The sequence below is a fragment of the Muscardinus avellanarius genome, assembly GCF_963383645.1.
Source record: "Muscardinus avellanarius genome assembly, chromosome: 6".
Classification (NCBI taxonomy): domain Eukaryota; kingdom Metazoa; phylum Chordata; class Mammalia; order Rodentia; family Gliridae; genus Muscardinus; species Muscardinus avellanarius.
Genome location: NC_137791.1, coordinates 108,333,198 through 108,349,979, shown reverse-complemented (window position 1 = coordinate 108,349,979; position 16,782 = coordinate 108,333,198). Strand labels below are relative to the sequence as shown.

General features: G+C 39.3%; 1 protein-coding gene across 1 annotated transcript in view; it reads left to right on the top strand.

The window, feature by feature from the left end:
* NWD2 (NACHT and WD repeat domain containing 2) overlaps window positions 1-16,782 on the top strand; it is a gene marked incomplete at both ends in the record, with an annotated part of 193,100 nt that overhangs the window by 161,683 nt on the left and 14,635 nt on the right. The window contains one exon of the mRNA XM_080697866.1: window positions 12,871-13,074. Coding sequence (XP_080553992.1) covers window positions 12,871-13,074 — 204 coding nt within the window. The remainder of the gene's footprint in view (window positions 1-12,870; window positions 13,075-16,782) is intronic.

Below are 16,782 nucleotides of genomic sequence, written 5' to 3'. Positions count from 1 at the left end.
TCCCTCTGTCCAGCACATGCCAGGCTTCCTCCCAGCCTGTCTGCTCTGTTCCCAATTGAAAAGAAGAAACTGTTCTTGGAACTGTGGACCAGCAGGATGCACAGGCAATTCAGATATTTCTGTAAGGCTTTCAGAGCAGTGCTGAAAGGCCTCAGCAGGAGCCGCACACACACAGACAAGTTAGAAAGAACCGTTAGGCACACTGATGAGGGCTGACCTCTGCAAGGCAGAGGATGAGAAGCCAGAGCCTGCTGTGGGCCAGGCATGGTGCCGTGTATCCTTGCCAGGAGAGGGACCTAGCCAGCTGCACAAACCAGGCTCCACAGGTACCAGAATCCACACTTTTATTTTTATTTTTTGTATATCTTATTGAAAATGGCATATAGTCAGACTGTGCTTGGTGCCCTCTCCCACACCCCACTTCCATTTCCCCCACTCCCAGCAATGAGTGCCCAGGTTAACCATGCATTCATACTTTTATAACATATTCAAATGTAGCTCCTCCATTAATCAACCTCAGCCTTCTTAGTCTCCTACACTTCCCTTTTAGCTTTGCTGAAATTTCTTCTCCATTATCTGGAGTCCCTCTGGCATTCCTAATACTCCCTATTTTGGGCATGTTAGAGAAAACATATGTCCCTTCTCTTTCTGTGCTTGACTGATCTCACTTAACATAATGTTCTCCAGGTCTTTCCATCTTCTTGCAAATGACATGATTTTGTTCTTCTTTATAGCTGAGTAGAATTCCACTGTGTGTATTTCCCATAATTTTGTAATCCATTCATATGTTGATGAGGACCTAGGTTGGTTCCGTATTTTGGCTATTACGAATTGTGCTGCTATGAACAAGGGTATCCATTTGCTACTGTGGTTCTCTGATTTCAACCCCTTTGGAAAGATACCCAGGAGTGGTATAGCCAAACTATATGGTGGATCCATTCCCAGATTTCTAAGGAATCTCCACCCTGATCTCCATAGTGGCTGAACTAGTTTGCACTCCCTCCAACTGTGTAAAAGAGTTCCTCTTTCCCCACATCCTCGCCAGCATTTGTTGTTATTTGCTTTCTTTATGCTTGCTTCTCTGATTGGGTTAGATGGAATTTCAGCATAGTTTAGATTTGCATCTCCCTAATGGGCCAAACTCATATGCTGGAGACAGCCTTTTAAACAAATGGTGCTGGAAGAACTGGCTATTCATCTGCAGAAAAAATGGAACTAAATTCTTACCTCTTACCATGCACAGGAATCAACTCAAGCTGGATCAAAGACTTAGAAATTAGACCAGAGACTGTGAAATTATTAGAGGAGGGCATAAACTCAACACTACAACATATAAACAGGCAGTAGCTTTCTCAACAAGACCTCTAAAGTGCAGGAAATTAAAACAAGAATTAACAAGTGGGATGGCATCAAACTAAAAAGCTTCTGTTCATCAAAGGAAACTATCAAGAACCTAAAGAGAAAGCCTACAGAATGGGAAAAGATCTTTACCAGCCACCACTCTGATAGAGGGTAATATACAGAATATACAAAGAGCTCAAAAGACTCTACACTAGCAAAACAAACAGCCCAATCAAGAAATGGGCAACTGAACTGAATAGACACTTCACAAAAGGAGAGATACAAATGGCCAATAGATATGGATCCACATTTTTAAGTATGGAATGAAAAACTGACTTTGAACATAAGACTTGCATATTAACAAATTGATGTCGTTTCTACTGAAGAAGGGCTCTTCCTTAATAACTGCATACCTGATCACATAATTAGTATTGTTTTATTTACAAAGTGAAAGAGGGGCTGGGATGTAGCTCTGTGGCAAAGCACATGCTTTGCAGGTGCAGCGCTCTGGGCTGATCCCCGGTTCTAAAAGGAGAAAAAAAAAACCTTTAAGAAAGTGAAAAGAACTTGTAAGAGTCTAAATGTTTATCAGGTGAAAAGATTGATGAAAAATGAAATATTCTTAGAATTAAATATAAATAACCAAACAAAAGAATGGATTGTATCTGAATTTGTCAAGGCCATTACCAAAACAAGAATGTAAAAAGGGACCAAACATGTTCTAGGTGTAATTTATCTTAATTTTAAAATAGAAAGTTAAAGATGTCTATAGATTGAAAGGGTACATAACAAATTTGTAATAAAAGCTGCCCCATGGGAAGGTAGCAAGAACTCAGCCTAGATAATCAGGTCAAAAGAGAATTCAACATGCTCTGTTATGGTTTTTTTTTGTGTGTGTGGGTCTGGGGATGGAACCCAGGGGCTTTTGACCCCCGAGCTATACCCCCTGCCCTATTTTTTATTCTTTATTTTGAAACCGGGTCTCACTGAGTTGCAGAGGGCCTCACTAAGTAGCTGAGGCTGTCCGCGAACCGCGATCCTCCAGGTCTCAGCCTCCCGAATGCTGGGATTACAAGCGTGCGCCACCACGCCCGGCTTTCTGTTATGTTTTATTTGTAATCTTAAAAAATATCTGTTGGAAATTAATGGAGTCTAGAACGGTAAAGGCAAAAAGGAAAGAACTGCACACGAACACTGTCCTCTTGTTGATAAAAAAGCCTTCTCCACGGAGGTGGAAGCTAACAATTCTCATACTGTTGTGTGTATACTGAATGTGAAGAATGAAATAAAAGGGGTGGGCGACCCAGGCTTCTCACTGTTGGAGTTGAAATGTTCAAATCAGCAGGAGGAGGAGCCTAGGATGACCTGTGGACAGTGGGTCAGAGATGGAGACATTAGTTTATGGAGAACGCCTCTTTATCTTAATAGAGATTAGGGTTAAGGCTCATAGCACAGATGGAAATATTTCTATATATATTTCTAGATATCTGTATATATACACAGGTTAGTGTATACATATATAATTCTCTGTCAGCTGAGAGCCTAAAAGAAATGACACCATAAGGCCGGGCGTGGTGGCGCACGCTTGTAATCCCCGCGCTTGGAAGGCGGAGACAGGAGGATTGCGCAGGTTCGAAGCCAGCCGCACTGGCTTAAGAGGCTCTGTTTCCAAATAAAAATATTTTAAAAATAGGTCTGGGAGTGTAGCCTGGAGGTAGAAGGGTTTCCAGGAACCCCAGTACCACCAAGAAAGAGAAAGAAAGAAAGAAAGAAAGAAAGAAAGAAAGAAAGAAAGAAAGAAAGAAAGAAAATAAATAACACCATAGTCACTTCCAAATGCTTGTTTCTAGAACCATCCCCCAAGGACTACTTGAAGACATGGAAGAGTCTGGAACCAGAGCATCTTGTAGTGCCATAAAATAAGGAGTTCTTAAAAATATTAGAGGATGTCGAAGGAACCCAATAATCAAATGAAAGAGGTTCCAATGGCTAAAGCTAGAATAATTTGAACACCAAAACATAAAGTAGGATTGGTTTATAATACAAAATGTAAAATTACTATTCATGAGGCCATACTAATATTAATTAATTAATTAATTAATGCAGGTTGTACTTGCTTCCTTCCTTTCTTCTTTTTTTCTCTTGCACTGGTGACTGAACCCAGGGGCATTCTACTTTTGAGTTATACCCCCAGCCCTTTTTTTTTTTGAAACAGAATGTTGCTAAGGCTATCACTAAGTTCCTGGGGCTGACCTCAAACCTGTGATCCTTCTGTCTCTCCCAAGTACTGAGATTACAGGTGTGCACCACGGTACCTGGATGCATAGTGACTTCTTTCTAATGAACATGGTATGAAAATAGGGGAGAAGGGAATAAATTTATAGTGAATAAAGCCAGTAGACACTCTGCCAACCAGGTGATGAGGGTGAATATCAATGGTCATAAATTAGGTTGATATTAAGTATCCTTGACATAATATAGATGCCACTTGAACTCTACCTCCTTCTGAAAACCCATCACTTTCATGGGGAAAATATTAGGCACATTTTAATTAAGGGGCAGCCTACAAAATATGAGACCACTTCTCTTCAGAACAGGGGTCATCAAAAAACAAAGCCTGCAAAAATGTCACAGCCAAGGGGAGAGGAAGGAAAAATGACAAGTAAATGTAATCAGTGACCTGGACAGGATTCTGGAGCAGGAAAGAACAGTATAGAAAAATCAAGAAAAGCCAAATAAACATGAGCTTTAATTAGGTATTAGTAGTAGTTCAACAGTTGTAACAAAAGTAACAAACTCTTGTACAATCTTAAACATAGAGAAAGCAGGGGGAAAGGGTTGTATATGGAAGCTCTATGCTGTCTGCTCAGTTTTTCTACATAAAAAAGACCACTTGGGAAAAAAAAGTATGCCAAAACATTGAGCTGTCAAACTGACTTGAGGCAACATAGTTTATTTTATACTTTATAACTTTCTGTAATTTCTTAATTTCTCAGAATTTGAAAAATGGAAGTTTAAAGCAGAATTATTTCCCATAGTTTTGTGTATTGGTAATTACAGTAGGCCATTTTACTGATTTTTTATTTGTCACAGCACTGATAAGTCAAAAATCTCAGAATAAGGCCGGGATCAAAGCTAAAATATGTTGAATCTGTGTCCACAAATCTGCGTGCAAGTAGTAGAGGGAATTCCTAAAAGTAGAATTTTTCTATCTATAGCCAAACTACATGGTGGGCAAGGTTATGCCCACTTTTGCTGGCAGGCTGTATCTGAGTGCTCTTTTCTGTTGCCTAGAAACCCCTAGATTCTCATTATTTCCTCTGAGAGTTTGATAAGCAAAAAGATCATATCACATTTGAGTTTTCCTTTGCAGTTCTGTGACCGTGAATGGAGTTGAGCATTATTATTTTTCATTCATAATGGCATTTCTTTTGCTTGTGTGAATTACCTGTTCATGCCAGGCATCCATTTTTCCATTGCTTTATAGCAGCTCTGTATCAATGTTATGAATGTTATCATTCTCTTCTCTTTTGAATTCTTTGACACTATTCACTCTTCCTCCCTTGCTTCTATGGACGCATAGAAGACTGGTGGCCTCAGCCCTCTTCCCCCACTGTTACTCCCTCTTGAGCTACTAATCTGCATAGTTATCTGCCTGCCCTCTTGGAATAAAAATGGAAAATGCACAGCAGTCTTAGCTAACCAGCTCTCTCAGTGCCCAGAGACTAAGGAAGTTCCTGGGATTTTGCGTGCTCAAATCTGAACAGAGCCAACTGAACTGGTTGGTCACCTACAAAACAAGTTATAGGCTTGATAAATATTTGTTGAATGAGTGGATGATGACTTCCATGACTGCTTTAATAACCAGATTACTTTTGACCTACAGGTGTGCATTTCTGATTACTTTGTGGGCAGCACCGCTTGAATACTCAAAGATACTGCGTTTCTACCGCACTTTCCCCACTGCCTCTTAGAAAACTCGGCTTCTCTTTCATGTTCACTTCCTCAATGAAGTCTTTCTCTAGTCATTTAAAATTTCAGTAACCCTTACACATCTGGCACCTCTCAAATTCTATAAGACAAACCGGCCAGCATTAGGATCCTAATCTGTACTTTGGAGCTGATCTAAGAAGTTAACTGCAAACTCCAGTATGACTTCATTCCATGGTGCTCCCTTACCTAATTCCGTCTCACCTTTGTGGTCATGCTGCCTGTGCTCTGGTATTTTTATTTTTATTTATTTATTTATTTATTTATTTATTTATTTATTTATTTATTTATTTTGCAGTACTGGAGGTGGAACTCAGGGGCATTGTATCTCCAAGTTATACTCCCAGCTCTGTTTTTTTTCTCTGTGTACTCTTCCTTCTTTCTATCCTGTTGGTCTTCCTAATAATATTTTTTAAATGTCATTCCCTTTTCTATCTATCTATCCAGCCTTCCCGTTACTTATGCCTGCTTTGTGGATGTAAGTAATGATATGCTAAGTGTGTTTGTTTCTCTACAAATTGTGTGTAAGTAGTGAGGCCTTATATTTTGCCCAGTGCTTTGCATTTCACCGAGTGCTGTCACCCTGTCACTCCTGTAACAAGCGTTCTATTTTTACAGTGAACCAGAGCACGTGTGTGGGCTTATACAAAAGAGCACTGTTACCTCAAGTAGCAAATATGAGTCTTGAGAGAGGTGAAGGACCTTGCTTAAGTCATCCCTTGCCTTGCCTTCTCCTAACCTCAGATATACAAGCCGGGCATAGTGGTGCACACCTGTAATCACAGTCCTTGGGATGCCAAAATGGAAGAGCCACAGGTTGGAGCCTAGATTTGGCAACTTAGTGAGATTCTGTTTCAAAATAAGAAATACAAAAGGGTGGGGTTGTAGCTCGGAGGTAGAATGCCCCTGAACTCAATCTCCGGTACATACATATATAAATTTTAGTTATACAAGACTATATCTCTAACAATTGAGAAAAGAACAGTTTTCTCAAGATATTACTCCTCTTTTTTGTTACAAAAAATGACCTTTTTAAATGATCTTATCTGGGTCATCTTTAATGTGGACATTATTTAATTCTGGCAGATAATGTTTTGTTTTGTTTTGAAACAGAGTGTCACTAGGTTCTTAAGGGTTGCTCTAGGTTGCTGAGGTTGGCCTTGAATATGTGATCTTCCTGTCTCAACCTCCCAGTTATTGAGATTTTAGATATGTGCCACCACACCCAGCTAAATTTTTTTCTTAGACTTTCAACCCTTTGGACTTAACTCTCTAGATTATATTTGAGCATTTGAATGAATGGTTGCTTCCCACCTGATATAAAGTATCTTCAGTGTTTAAGAACAATCCAATTAAAACATTTTCCACTTTTGAAAAGGTGGGTGGGAAGGGTAATTATACCTTTCTAAAAACAGGCAAATCATGTAAGTTTATGTTAATGTATATATGGACAGAGTACTTAAACAATTCAATAAAAAGTTGAAAATTATTTTGGCCATAGGCATTTCTTCTGCCCAGTGTCCCAAGATTATACATCTAATTATTCATCTAAAGCTTATTATTCATCTAAAATTATTCAGCTAATAAAAATTGACCTGAGTGCAAAACTGAATATGGTTTCTCAATTGCCCACCAAATTTTTTTCTAGAAAAACCTGGCAAAGTTGGTTAAACAAAATAAAAAATGAACTTCTTTAGCCCTGGGCTGAGATAGATGTAGAAAGTCTATTTCTCTTCTGTATGTGTTTCATTTTGCCAATGAACAGAGAAGAATGCTCTAGCTGATAGATCCTACAGCCACCCCAAGGTCATTCACTGAAATGTCCTTTGGCTGCAGAGCTCAGGAATATTCTTTTTCCTTTTTTCTTTTTTTTTTCTTTTGTTTTGCAGTACTGGGGATTGAACCCAGGGGAATTCTACCTCCAAGCTACACCTCCGGCCCTATTTTTTATTCTTTATTTTGAAACAAAATCTTACTGAGTTGCAAAAGATCTCACAAAGTAGCTGAAGTTGTCCACGAATCGCAATCAATCCTCCTCCTGTCTCAGCTTCCCAAATGCTCAGATTACAAGTGTGCACCACCATGCCCAGCTAGGAATATTCTGATGAAACAAAACAGTGAACTCTATCATGCGGTTATCTTCCTGCTGGATGGTCTCTTGGACTTAGCCTTTCCATCTTGGCACTGACCCATGGACCACATGAGCTGGACTTTACAGCTAAGTTGGACTGACTCTAAATGGCTCTCTCTGGCCCTGCTAAATATTTGTAAATAACCATGCATTACACACTCTCTGTGTGTTACTATAGAACTATGACCACAAAGAATCTGCAGAAGCCTTGATGAAAAATAGGTGGCGATTTTGTGTTTTGCTAATTCTCTAATAGCAAGATAAGACTAAAGTAGATTCCTGTCTTGGACTCCTGAAAAACAACTGATTCATGATTTATGAGCATTCTACCTAAAAGAAGAATCAATATGGAGAAAAAAGACCAAGGGAGAACAATCCAATAAGTAACTTTAAACCCATGCTGCATGTTATTACTTTTCTAAAGTTCTATCTGACCACTTTATATATAGGAGGCACTCGATATATATTTGCCATTTGATTGAATGAGGATATTTTTTCTTTCGTAATCTTTGAAGAATATTTTTGCTTTTATTGTATTGATTAAATAATTATAGTATTTGGTGCCAGGTATTCAATTCAGAGAAATAATTATTTTTAAATAGCTTTCGATTTTTGTAATATCTATTATATTCCCATCCCCTGCCTCTTCAATGCCAACTAACCATTATTATCCATGAGACTATTGGCAGTGCATATGTCCACTGCTCATATTAATGATTCTAAAATTCTTGTCACATATGGAACTTCATTTTAAAATGCAGGTTCCTGACCTTCCCTGCCTACAGTGTTCTATAGATCTGAGGCAGAACCTATGAACCTACTTTTTTTTTCTTCTGGTACTGGGGATTGAACCAAGGGGGGCATTCTGCCTCCATTTCCAGCTCTTTCGGAATCAGGCTCCCCAGTCCTGGGACAAGGCGTGCACCACCATGCCCAGTTGGAACCTATATTTAGCAAGTATCCTGAGTGATAAAAGTGCAGGAGCACATCATCCAAGGAGCACCATTTAGAAATTGATCCAGAGATTTGATCTCACCCTAGTTCCGGGGATAAGTTTTGTTTAGAGCAGAAAGAAAACGAATAACTGTTAGTATCTCACTAGTATAAGGAAGATGGCCAAACCCTAAGAGGAACTTTTGTTTCACTAGTAGCTATTCTGTCCCTCTTTCCTCACTTCATCCCCCGAATCTAGCTGGTCTTGCCTGGGATCATGGTAGCTGGGCTTCTGGTAGTCCTGGGTCCATTGGCTGCTAGATGGAGAGTTGTCAATTGTTAAACCCTATATTAGTGTCCTGCTGGTCTACTTGGTCCTCCACCCAGGACCAAACTCCACCTTAATGCCTGTATGGATTCCCTTGTGCCTATTGATTAGACATAACACTGTCCTCTGCCTTGCCCCTGTGAGTTTACCAGATGGCTCATCCCAGGACTAAACTCTCACTTCTCATGACATACAGCCCTGACCCAGGTGCTGAATGCCCTTATACAGAATTAGCCAAGAATAGTAAGATAATCACTAGGTTGGTAACCTAAAAAGATAATCTCCCTCTGTAGATGAGATTATCTACAAAAAAAAAATGGTATGGCATGTCTGCATGACCTACCATTAGCAGAGGGACGATTAGAAGTTGAGAAAGAGCTTGAATACATCATATCAAAAATGGCCCCAAACTAATGCAAATTGAAATGAAAGACATTTCACAATAGCCAATTTATGGAACTAAGCTAGGTGGTGGTAAGGAGATAAATGGACAAAGAAAATGTGAAATAATACACACAACAGAATTTTACTCATCCATAAAGAACCAAATTATGTCATTTGTAGGAAAATGGATGGAACTAGAAAATAGTATCCTTAATGAGATCAGCCGGTCTCAGAAAGTGAAGGGGTATAGCATATCTCTCATATGTGGAAACTGGAGGAAAAATAAAAAACAAATGAGACTTCTGGTAAAATGAGGAGAGAAACGAGTAGAATAGCAGAAGGGGGTTCCGGAAGGGAGGTGGGTGGAGAAAAGGGAGGCTTGATGAAGGAAACAGTTCAAATAATGCTATGTCCATCCCTGAAGGTACCACTGCCAATCTCACTAACAAGTACAGGGAGAGGGTATGGTGAGACGCAGACGGAAATGCACCAAGTGCTGTATGCATGTATGTGTGTATTATGTTCAACTTCACTACGATGTATAATCACAGTGCACCAATAAAAGTCTATTTTTTTAAAGTGCTCTTGATTAAACCCCAGGCTAATCGATTGAGTTGGAATGAGAATACCCTTATTACAAAAAAATCTTCTGTGAAACCCTTGTATCCCACACTAAAACAATGAATAGCAAGAAAGCGAAGCCCTTCCATGCAGCTTCCTTCCAAAAGGATTTTTGTGGCCAAACGAGTAGAAAGGTTGTATCTCCCACTGCCCGGCAGTGAGGCTGGCACTGAGAAGACCTGCGCTTGAAACAGCAGTTCAGCTCAGCACAGGCAACTTCAGTAAGTCAGGCGTGTGAGATGGATTCTGTGCAATGGTGTGAGGCAAATTTCAACCAGAAACATGTTTATATAGTACCTGCTTCATGAATATGGGCTGGAATGCGTGTTGCTGAAAAAACTCGCTACCTTCCAAGTTGTTTCTCTACCTATTCAGAGCAGAGCTGTATATATATATATATATATATATATATATATATATATATATATATATATATATATTTGTTGTTGTTGTTGTTGTTGTTGTTTTGTGGTACTGGGGTTCCTGCAAGCCCTTATACCTCTGGGCTACACTCCCAGACCTATTTTAACATTTTTTATTTGGAAACAGGGTCTCATAAGCCAGCGTGCGCGGCTGGCTTCAAACCTGCGCGATCCTCCTGTCTCTGCCTCCCAAGCGTGGGGATTACAAGCGTGCGCCACCACGCCCGGCCAGAGCTGTTATATTTAATATAAGAAGACTCACATAAGAGTAGAACATACTTTAATTTCTTTTCCTGTCTTGGTTCATTCATTTATTCATCAAATGGTCATTGTAATCCTTTCTATGTGCTAGGAGTAAACAGCTTTGTCCTCTGCCCTCATGGGACTTAGCATCTTGTAGTAGATTGTCAGTCATGAATTTATTTTAGACAGAAATCTCCTAAGGAATGTTATTATCCTCTCACTTGCCTGTATTAGTTGAAAAGAACACTGAATATTGTGGTGATAGATGAAGCTAAAATAGCCATTGGCGTTCCAGGGGACAAACGCAGCTTGATAGGCTGCAGTGATGGAGTGCTTGCCTAGCATGCATGAACCCTGGGTTCAATCCCCAACACCACAAAAAAGAAAAATAAATAAATAAACAATGCTTGATAATTATGCCAAAGGTGCGCTTGGACAGAAGTAAAGAATTAAGATGTCCATAGATTCGACAGAACACTCCCCATGAATGATGTGCACCAGACACAATTGCTTTGGATGCTGTACATTTATATAAAATTTTTTTTGTGCTCCCTTCTTATTTCCACTAGATAAGATATTTAAGATTAATTATATATAGTTAATAAAATTCAAACCAAAGTTTAGTCACCTGGATGGCCTGCTGAAACATAGTTTGCTCAGCTCTACAACCGGAGTGTCTGGTTTAGTAAATCTGGGATGGGGCCCAAGGTTTTGCCTGTCTAACAAATTCTCATAGGTTGCTGACGCTGCTGGTCCCTGGACCACCCTTTGAGAACCACTGGCTTAAGCAAACATTTAGAACAACCTTGGAAATGTCTTCCAAGCTAGGGGGTGGGTGTGCATGTGTGGGAGGGGGAACTCTTGAAAATAGAAAGGAGACAGTAGAATAGAGGAAGAGGACCAGAGGGAGGGAGTAGGAGAGGGGAGGGGAAGTACTGGAGGGCAAAACTGATCAAATTATGTTATGTCCATGTACAGATATATAACAATGAAACCCACTATTGTGTATAATTAAAATGCACCAATTAAAAAATTATGGTGCTCCACAAAAAGTATAGGTAGCATCGTTAAGTTTAAAACTTTAAATACCCATTGTTTTTTCTTTTTTAAAGAAGAATATGTATGTACATATGTACTGCAAAAAAGCTTTTAATAAAAATCAATAAATTCATAAAGCAACCCAAGTAAACTTAAAGCCAACCACTCAAAGATACTTGAGTATATGTGCATTCTCATAAAACCTTGCCATGTATTTTTGTAGAATCTTCCACATGTATATCTATATTTATGTATTCATATATATATTATCTTCTCTCTCGAATATATGTATTATTCCCTCTACATATAAAATACTATAATCATTTTACACAAACTATTTGATAATTCACCCTTTTGCTTAATATTTTATACACATCTTTTCTAACTAGTGTACTTCTACAACATAACTTAGTACATCCTTTCGAGGATGTAGTTACAGCTTAAGGGTTCCATTAAAAACAAATTCCTAGCCGGGCGTGGTGGCGCACGCTTGTAATCCCCACGCTTGGGAGGCAGAGACAGGAGGATCTCGCAGGTTCGAAGCCAGCCGCGCTGGTGTAAGAGAACCTGTTTCAAAAATATAAAATAGGTCTGGGAGCGTAGCCCGGAGGTAGAAGGGCTTCCAGGAACCCCAGTACCACAAAAAAAAAAAAATTCCTAGATGGAAAAGTAAGGTCAAAAGTTACATATATATATATATATATGGCTTTCAAAACATACCTCCAGAATACACTGCAGAGGAACATTTGGTGATTTCACAAGCCCATCAACATTATGTGGCTATTTTCTCAAAGCTTTGCATAGAACTGAGCAATGTTCCCAGCTAGTTGGCTGGCTGGCTGTTGTTTGGTTGGTATTTGTGGAGTGGGGTGAATTGCCATTATAATGAAGAGAAAATGCTACCTTGTTTATATTTTGAATTTTTTCAGCTGCCAGTGAAGTTAGCAGTAGCATTTCACCCAGTGATATTGTCCTGCATAGCTGTGTGTATCTGGAGCTTAGAATCTCACCATCAACTCTTAAGAGAGCGATTCTTTTATTTTTGACTTTGTATGTTTGACATTTTATAAGGTCCAGCATATCATTTATTTGTGTCACAAACAATTCTCAGAGATGCAACCACTTGAACATTTTGTGTGTGTGTATACATAGGTTATATGAACTTGAAGAAAGTAAACTTGTTAGAGAAAATGCGCATTTTATATTTGTCTAATGGGATATACAATCTCATTTCTCAGTACAGCGAATAGTTTATTGTTACACAATTGATCTAATTTTATATCTCAAATCAAGTTTCTGCTATGTGACTAAAACAGGAAACTGATGGAACAGTATGTTTTGACATCTATCTTAACATCTGTCGCATGACCACATGCCATGAGTACTGAAACAAGACTCCTTGGTGATACACTAAACTGAACTTTCCTGTTGATACACAGGGACTGTTAGGTGAAAAATACGGGAACATCCGAATCCCCGGAGAAGTCGAAGCCTCAGAGTTTGAAATGATCTTGGATGCTGCCATCGAGGCAAAGTTAGAGACCAAGTTATTGGAAGAGTGGTACTGTCGAGATGAGAACTCTGTGCCGGCAGCTTATTACCTCAGACCCAAATCGGAAATGCTGAGAAGCAATAAAAATGCCGTAAGTCACCTTTCTCTCCATTGCTGAAAACTGTTTCTATCATCCAGGGGAGGCTTATGCCACTAAAAGTCACAGTCAATGGGAAGTCACTCTCTCCTAGGTCCTAATTTTTTTATATACTTTTATGAATGCATTGCAGTTATACATCATAGTGAGATTCAAAGTGACACAAATATACATTCACACAAATCTTGGTGTATTTCCTTTCGCATCCCACTAGGCTACCACCTCTCTCCCCATTCATGTTAGTGAAATTGGTATATGATACCTTTGTATATGGCCAGAGCATTCAGCATATTTTCCCCTAATCCCCTTCCACTCTTCTACTGATCTCTCCACATTTATCCAAAGTTCCTTAAGTTTCCTATTTTCTAGTTTCCCATATGCAAGACAACATACAACCCTTAACTTTCTGAAACTGACTAATCTCACTAATTTTCAGGGAAATGCAGATCTCATTAATTAACTAACATACTAATTATCAGGGGAATGCAGATCAAAACCACAAGGAGCTGCCGCCTCACACCTCTTAGAATGGCAGTTTTCTAAAACTCAAAGATAAGGGTTGGTGAGGGGGTGGAGCAAAGGGAGCCCTGGGTGGGACGTCAGTGGGTGGGACGTCGGTGGGCCCAGCCTGGATGAAATACAGCGGAGCAGATCCTCTAACGATATAAGCCAGAGCACCTTCGGGGGTGGCTCAGCCGCTCCCGGGTACATCATCAGAAGAAATGAAGTCACTGTGTTGAAGAAACAGCTGCACCCCTTCCCCCCATCTATTGCAGCATGGCTACAGTGGCCAGGGTGTAGAAAGAGCTTCAGTGTCCATGCACAGAGGAATGGACGTATTCTCAGTTTCTCATCACCATGACAGAATACCTAAGAAATTAACCTTCAAAGGAGGAAAGAGGCATTTGGGCTCACGGTTCTGAGGCTACCACCCATGGTCGCTGGGCACCATGGCTTTGGGGCTACGCTGAGGCACAGCATCATGGTGGGGAGCTCATGGTAGAGCAGAGCTACTCAGCTCCTGGCAGCTGGGAAGCAGAGAGAGAGAGGAGGGGCCAGGTCCCATCCCCTAAAAGTCCCACCATTTTCCAAGAGTGCCAGAGACTGGTCACCAGGGCTTCCACACATGGCCTTCAATGGGACATTTGAGATCTAAACCAAACCAGGTGTGTGGTGGCACACCCCTGTAATGCCAGTACTTGGGAGGCTGAGACAGGAGGATCGCAGGTTCAAGGTCAGCCTCAGCAATTTAGCAAGACCTCAACAACTTAGCAAGACCCTATTTCAAAATTAAGGAAAAAAGTACAAAGGGCTAGAAGTGCAGCTCAGAGGTAGAATGATCCTGGGTTCAATCCCCAGTACCACACACTAAAGAATCTAAACTATAATAATAAAGACACAGTACACACACACACACACACACACACACACACACACACACATACTGGAGTATTATTCAGCTTTAACCAAAGAAGAAAATTCTACCATGTGCAACAACATAAATAAACCAAGAGGAAATTTTACTAAGTGAAATAAGGCTGACCGAGAAAGACAAATCCTGTGTGATCTCACTCATATCAGGAGTCCAGAGAAATGGCACTCAGGATAACAGAGTAAAAGGGTGTTTTCCAAGGGCAGGGGTAGGGGAAATCAAGAGAGCCTGTCAAAGGATACAGACTTTCAGTTATAAGTAAGTTCTGGAGACATAATACATAACATGATGTAGTTAATGATAATATACTGTATACTTGAAATTTACTGAGAGAGTAGATCTCAAGTGTTTTCACCATACACACAAAACAAACGTGAACTACACAAAGTGATCGTATATATATATATATATATATATATATATATATATATTAGTTAGCTTTATGTGACAGTCATTTCACAGTGAATACACATGCGAGGTATCACATTATGCACCTTAAAATTAATTAAAAATAAAGCTAAATCCAAGCCTAGAGAACTTACAAAACTTTGCTTCACTTTTCCTTTTAGCAGTGCTAACTTTCCTTCTGGGATCATTTTCCTGCTTCCTGAAGTTCATCTTCTGGAAATTTCACTAGTGATAACCTCAATGTTGACTTAATCTGACTATGTTCTTATTTAGCTCATTTTTCTAAACTGTGTTTATTTGCTTATCTGATGGGCATACATCATACACGTGTCTGTGAATTCATACCTCCCGTCAGCGGAAAGTTTTCAACCATCATCTCATCGAGGAAAGTCTCTCCTCTGTTCCTTCTCTTCTTTCCTCTTTTGCTCTTTAGTTAGAAGTACCTTAGACCTTTTCAATCTGTCCTTCTTGTCTCTCAATTCTCTTTCTTGTTCTCTTTCTGGGCTGCTTTCCAGAAGGTTAGTTCAGATCCTTTTTCTACTCCAGATATTTTTTCTTCAGCGTGTCCACTCTCAGGACAGTTAAGTTTCTAAACTTAACAACTTTATTTGTTATTTTGTGATAAATGTTGGTATGCAGGGAATTTTTTTTGGGGGGGTCTTTTTTTAATCTACTTATTTCTATGGTCTCCTTTTTGTATTTTATATGATTTTTTCCTTTAACATTTCAAACTCTTAATTTATATTTTTGTATCTTGTGTAGAAACATGGAGTAAGGTTGATTCCTGCCGTAGTGTGATAGATACATGACTTTGTCTTCCTTCCAACTTAGTCCTTGTGTGGATCTACTATCTATCTCCTAAAACTCAGTGTAGGAGGAAGACAGGAGAAGTGAGCCTATTTATTGCATAAAATGTTCAGAGAGATTGAAAAGAAACCATAGACTCCATCCTTCATCCAAAAAGAGCATCCTTGATACAGCCAGCTTCTAGACAGCTTCAAGAACATCCTTGATACACTCAGCTCCCAGGACACTTCAAGAAGGGGAGAGTCATGACTTAGCCTTGGGTCTTCATTTCAGGGCCTTCTGTGTTTGTCTTTGCCATATTTAAAATGAAGCATTTTTTTCTGTGCAACATAAAGTCAAATCAGAACCTTTGATCTTCTTCCTCCTAAAATGCATTATTCAAAGTAATTATAAAAATATTGCTTACAGATATTGTAGAAATATTAGTATGAACAAAAACCATCCCAAGTTAAATACCCTAGGAGTAAATGTAGATAGAAAATACTGTGAAATCTCGAGAAACTGGTTTACACAGTGGTTTGGGGGCACTTGCTGTTAGGTTGCTATTTAAATGGTTTTATTCATTTCCATCTTCATTTATTTCTATGATTCTCTGGGAAATGTAGATTATTCCCAGAACCTTGCATGCTATTTCTGCGTGAGTTTTTGTTGAACAAATTAAATATATGAATAAGATTATTACCAAGACTCTCTAAATGCTTCCTTCTTGGCAGGCGATCCTCCCATTTTATTTTCTAACCAATGAGGCAGACACAACTAAAGGCATCTGAATAGTAACCTCTCCTTTAACTTTCTCTTTTGGAAGACATAAAGAAGACTGTGTTGTTATAACATTTGTACCAAACTTCAAGAGGGAAAAACATGGAAAAAATAAGAAAGTCTTAGTCCATTCTTAGTTCTATAAAACAAAATATCTGAGCCTTGGATACTGTATTTATTTATTTATTTATTTATTTATTATTTATTTATTTGGTGGTACTGGGGTTCCTGGAAGCCCTTCTACCTCCGGGCTACACTCCCAGACCTATTTCATATTTTTGAAACAGGGTCTCTTA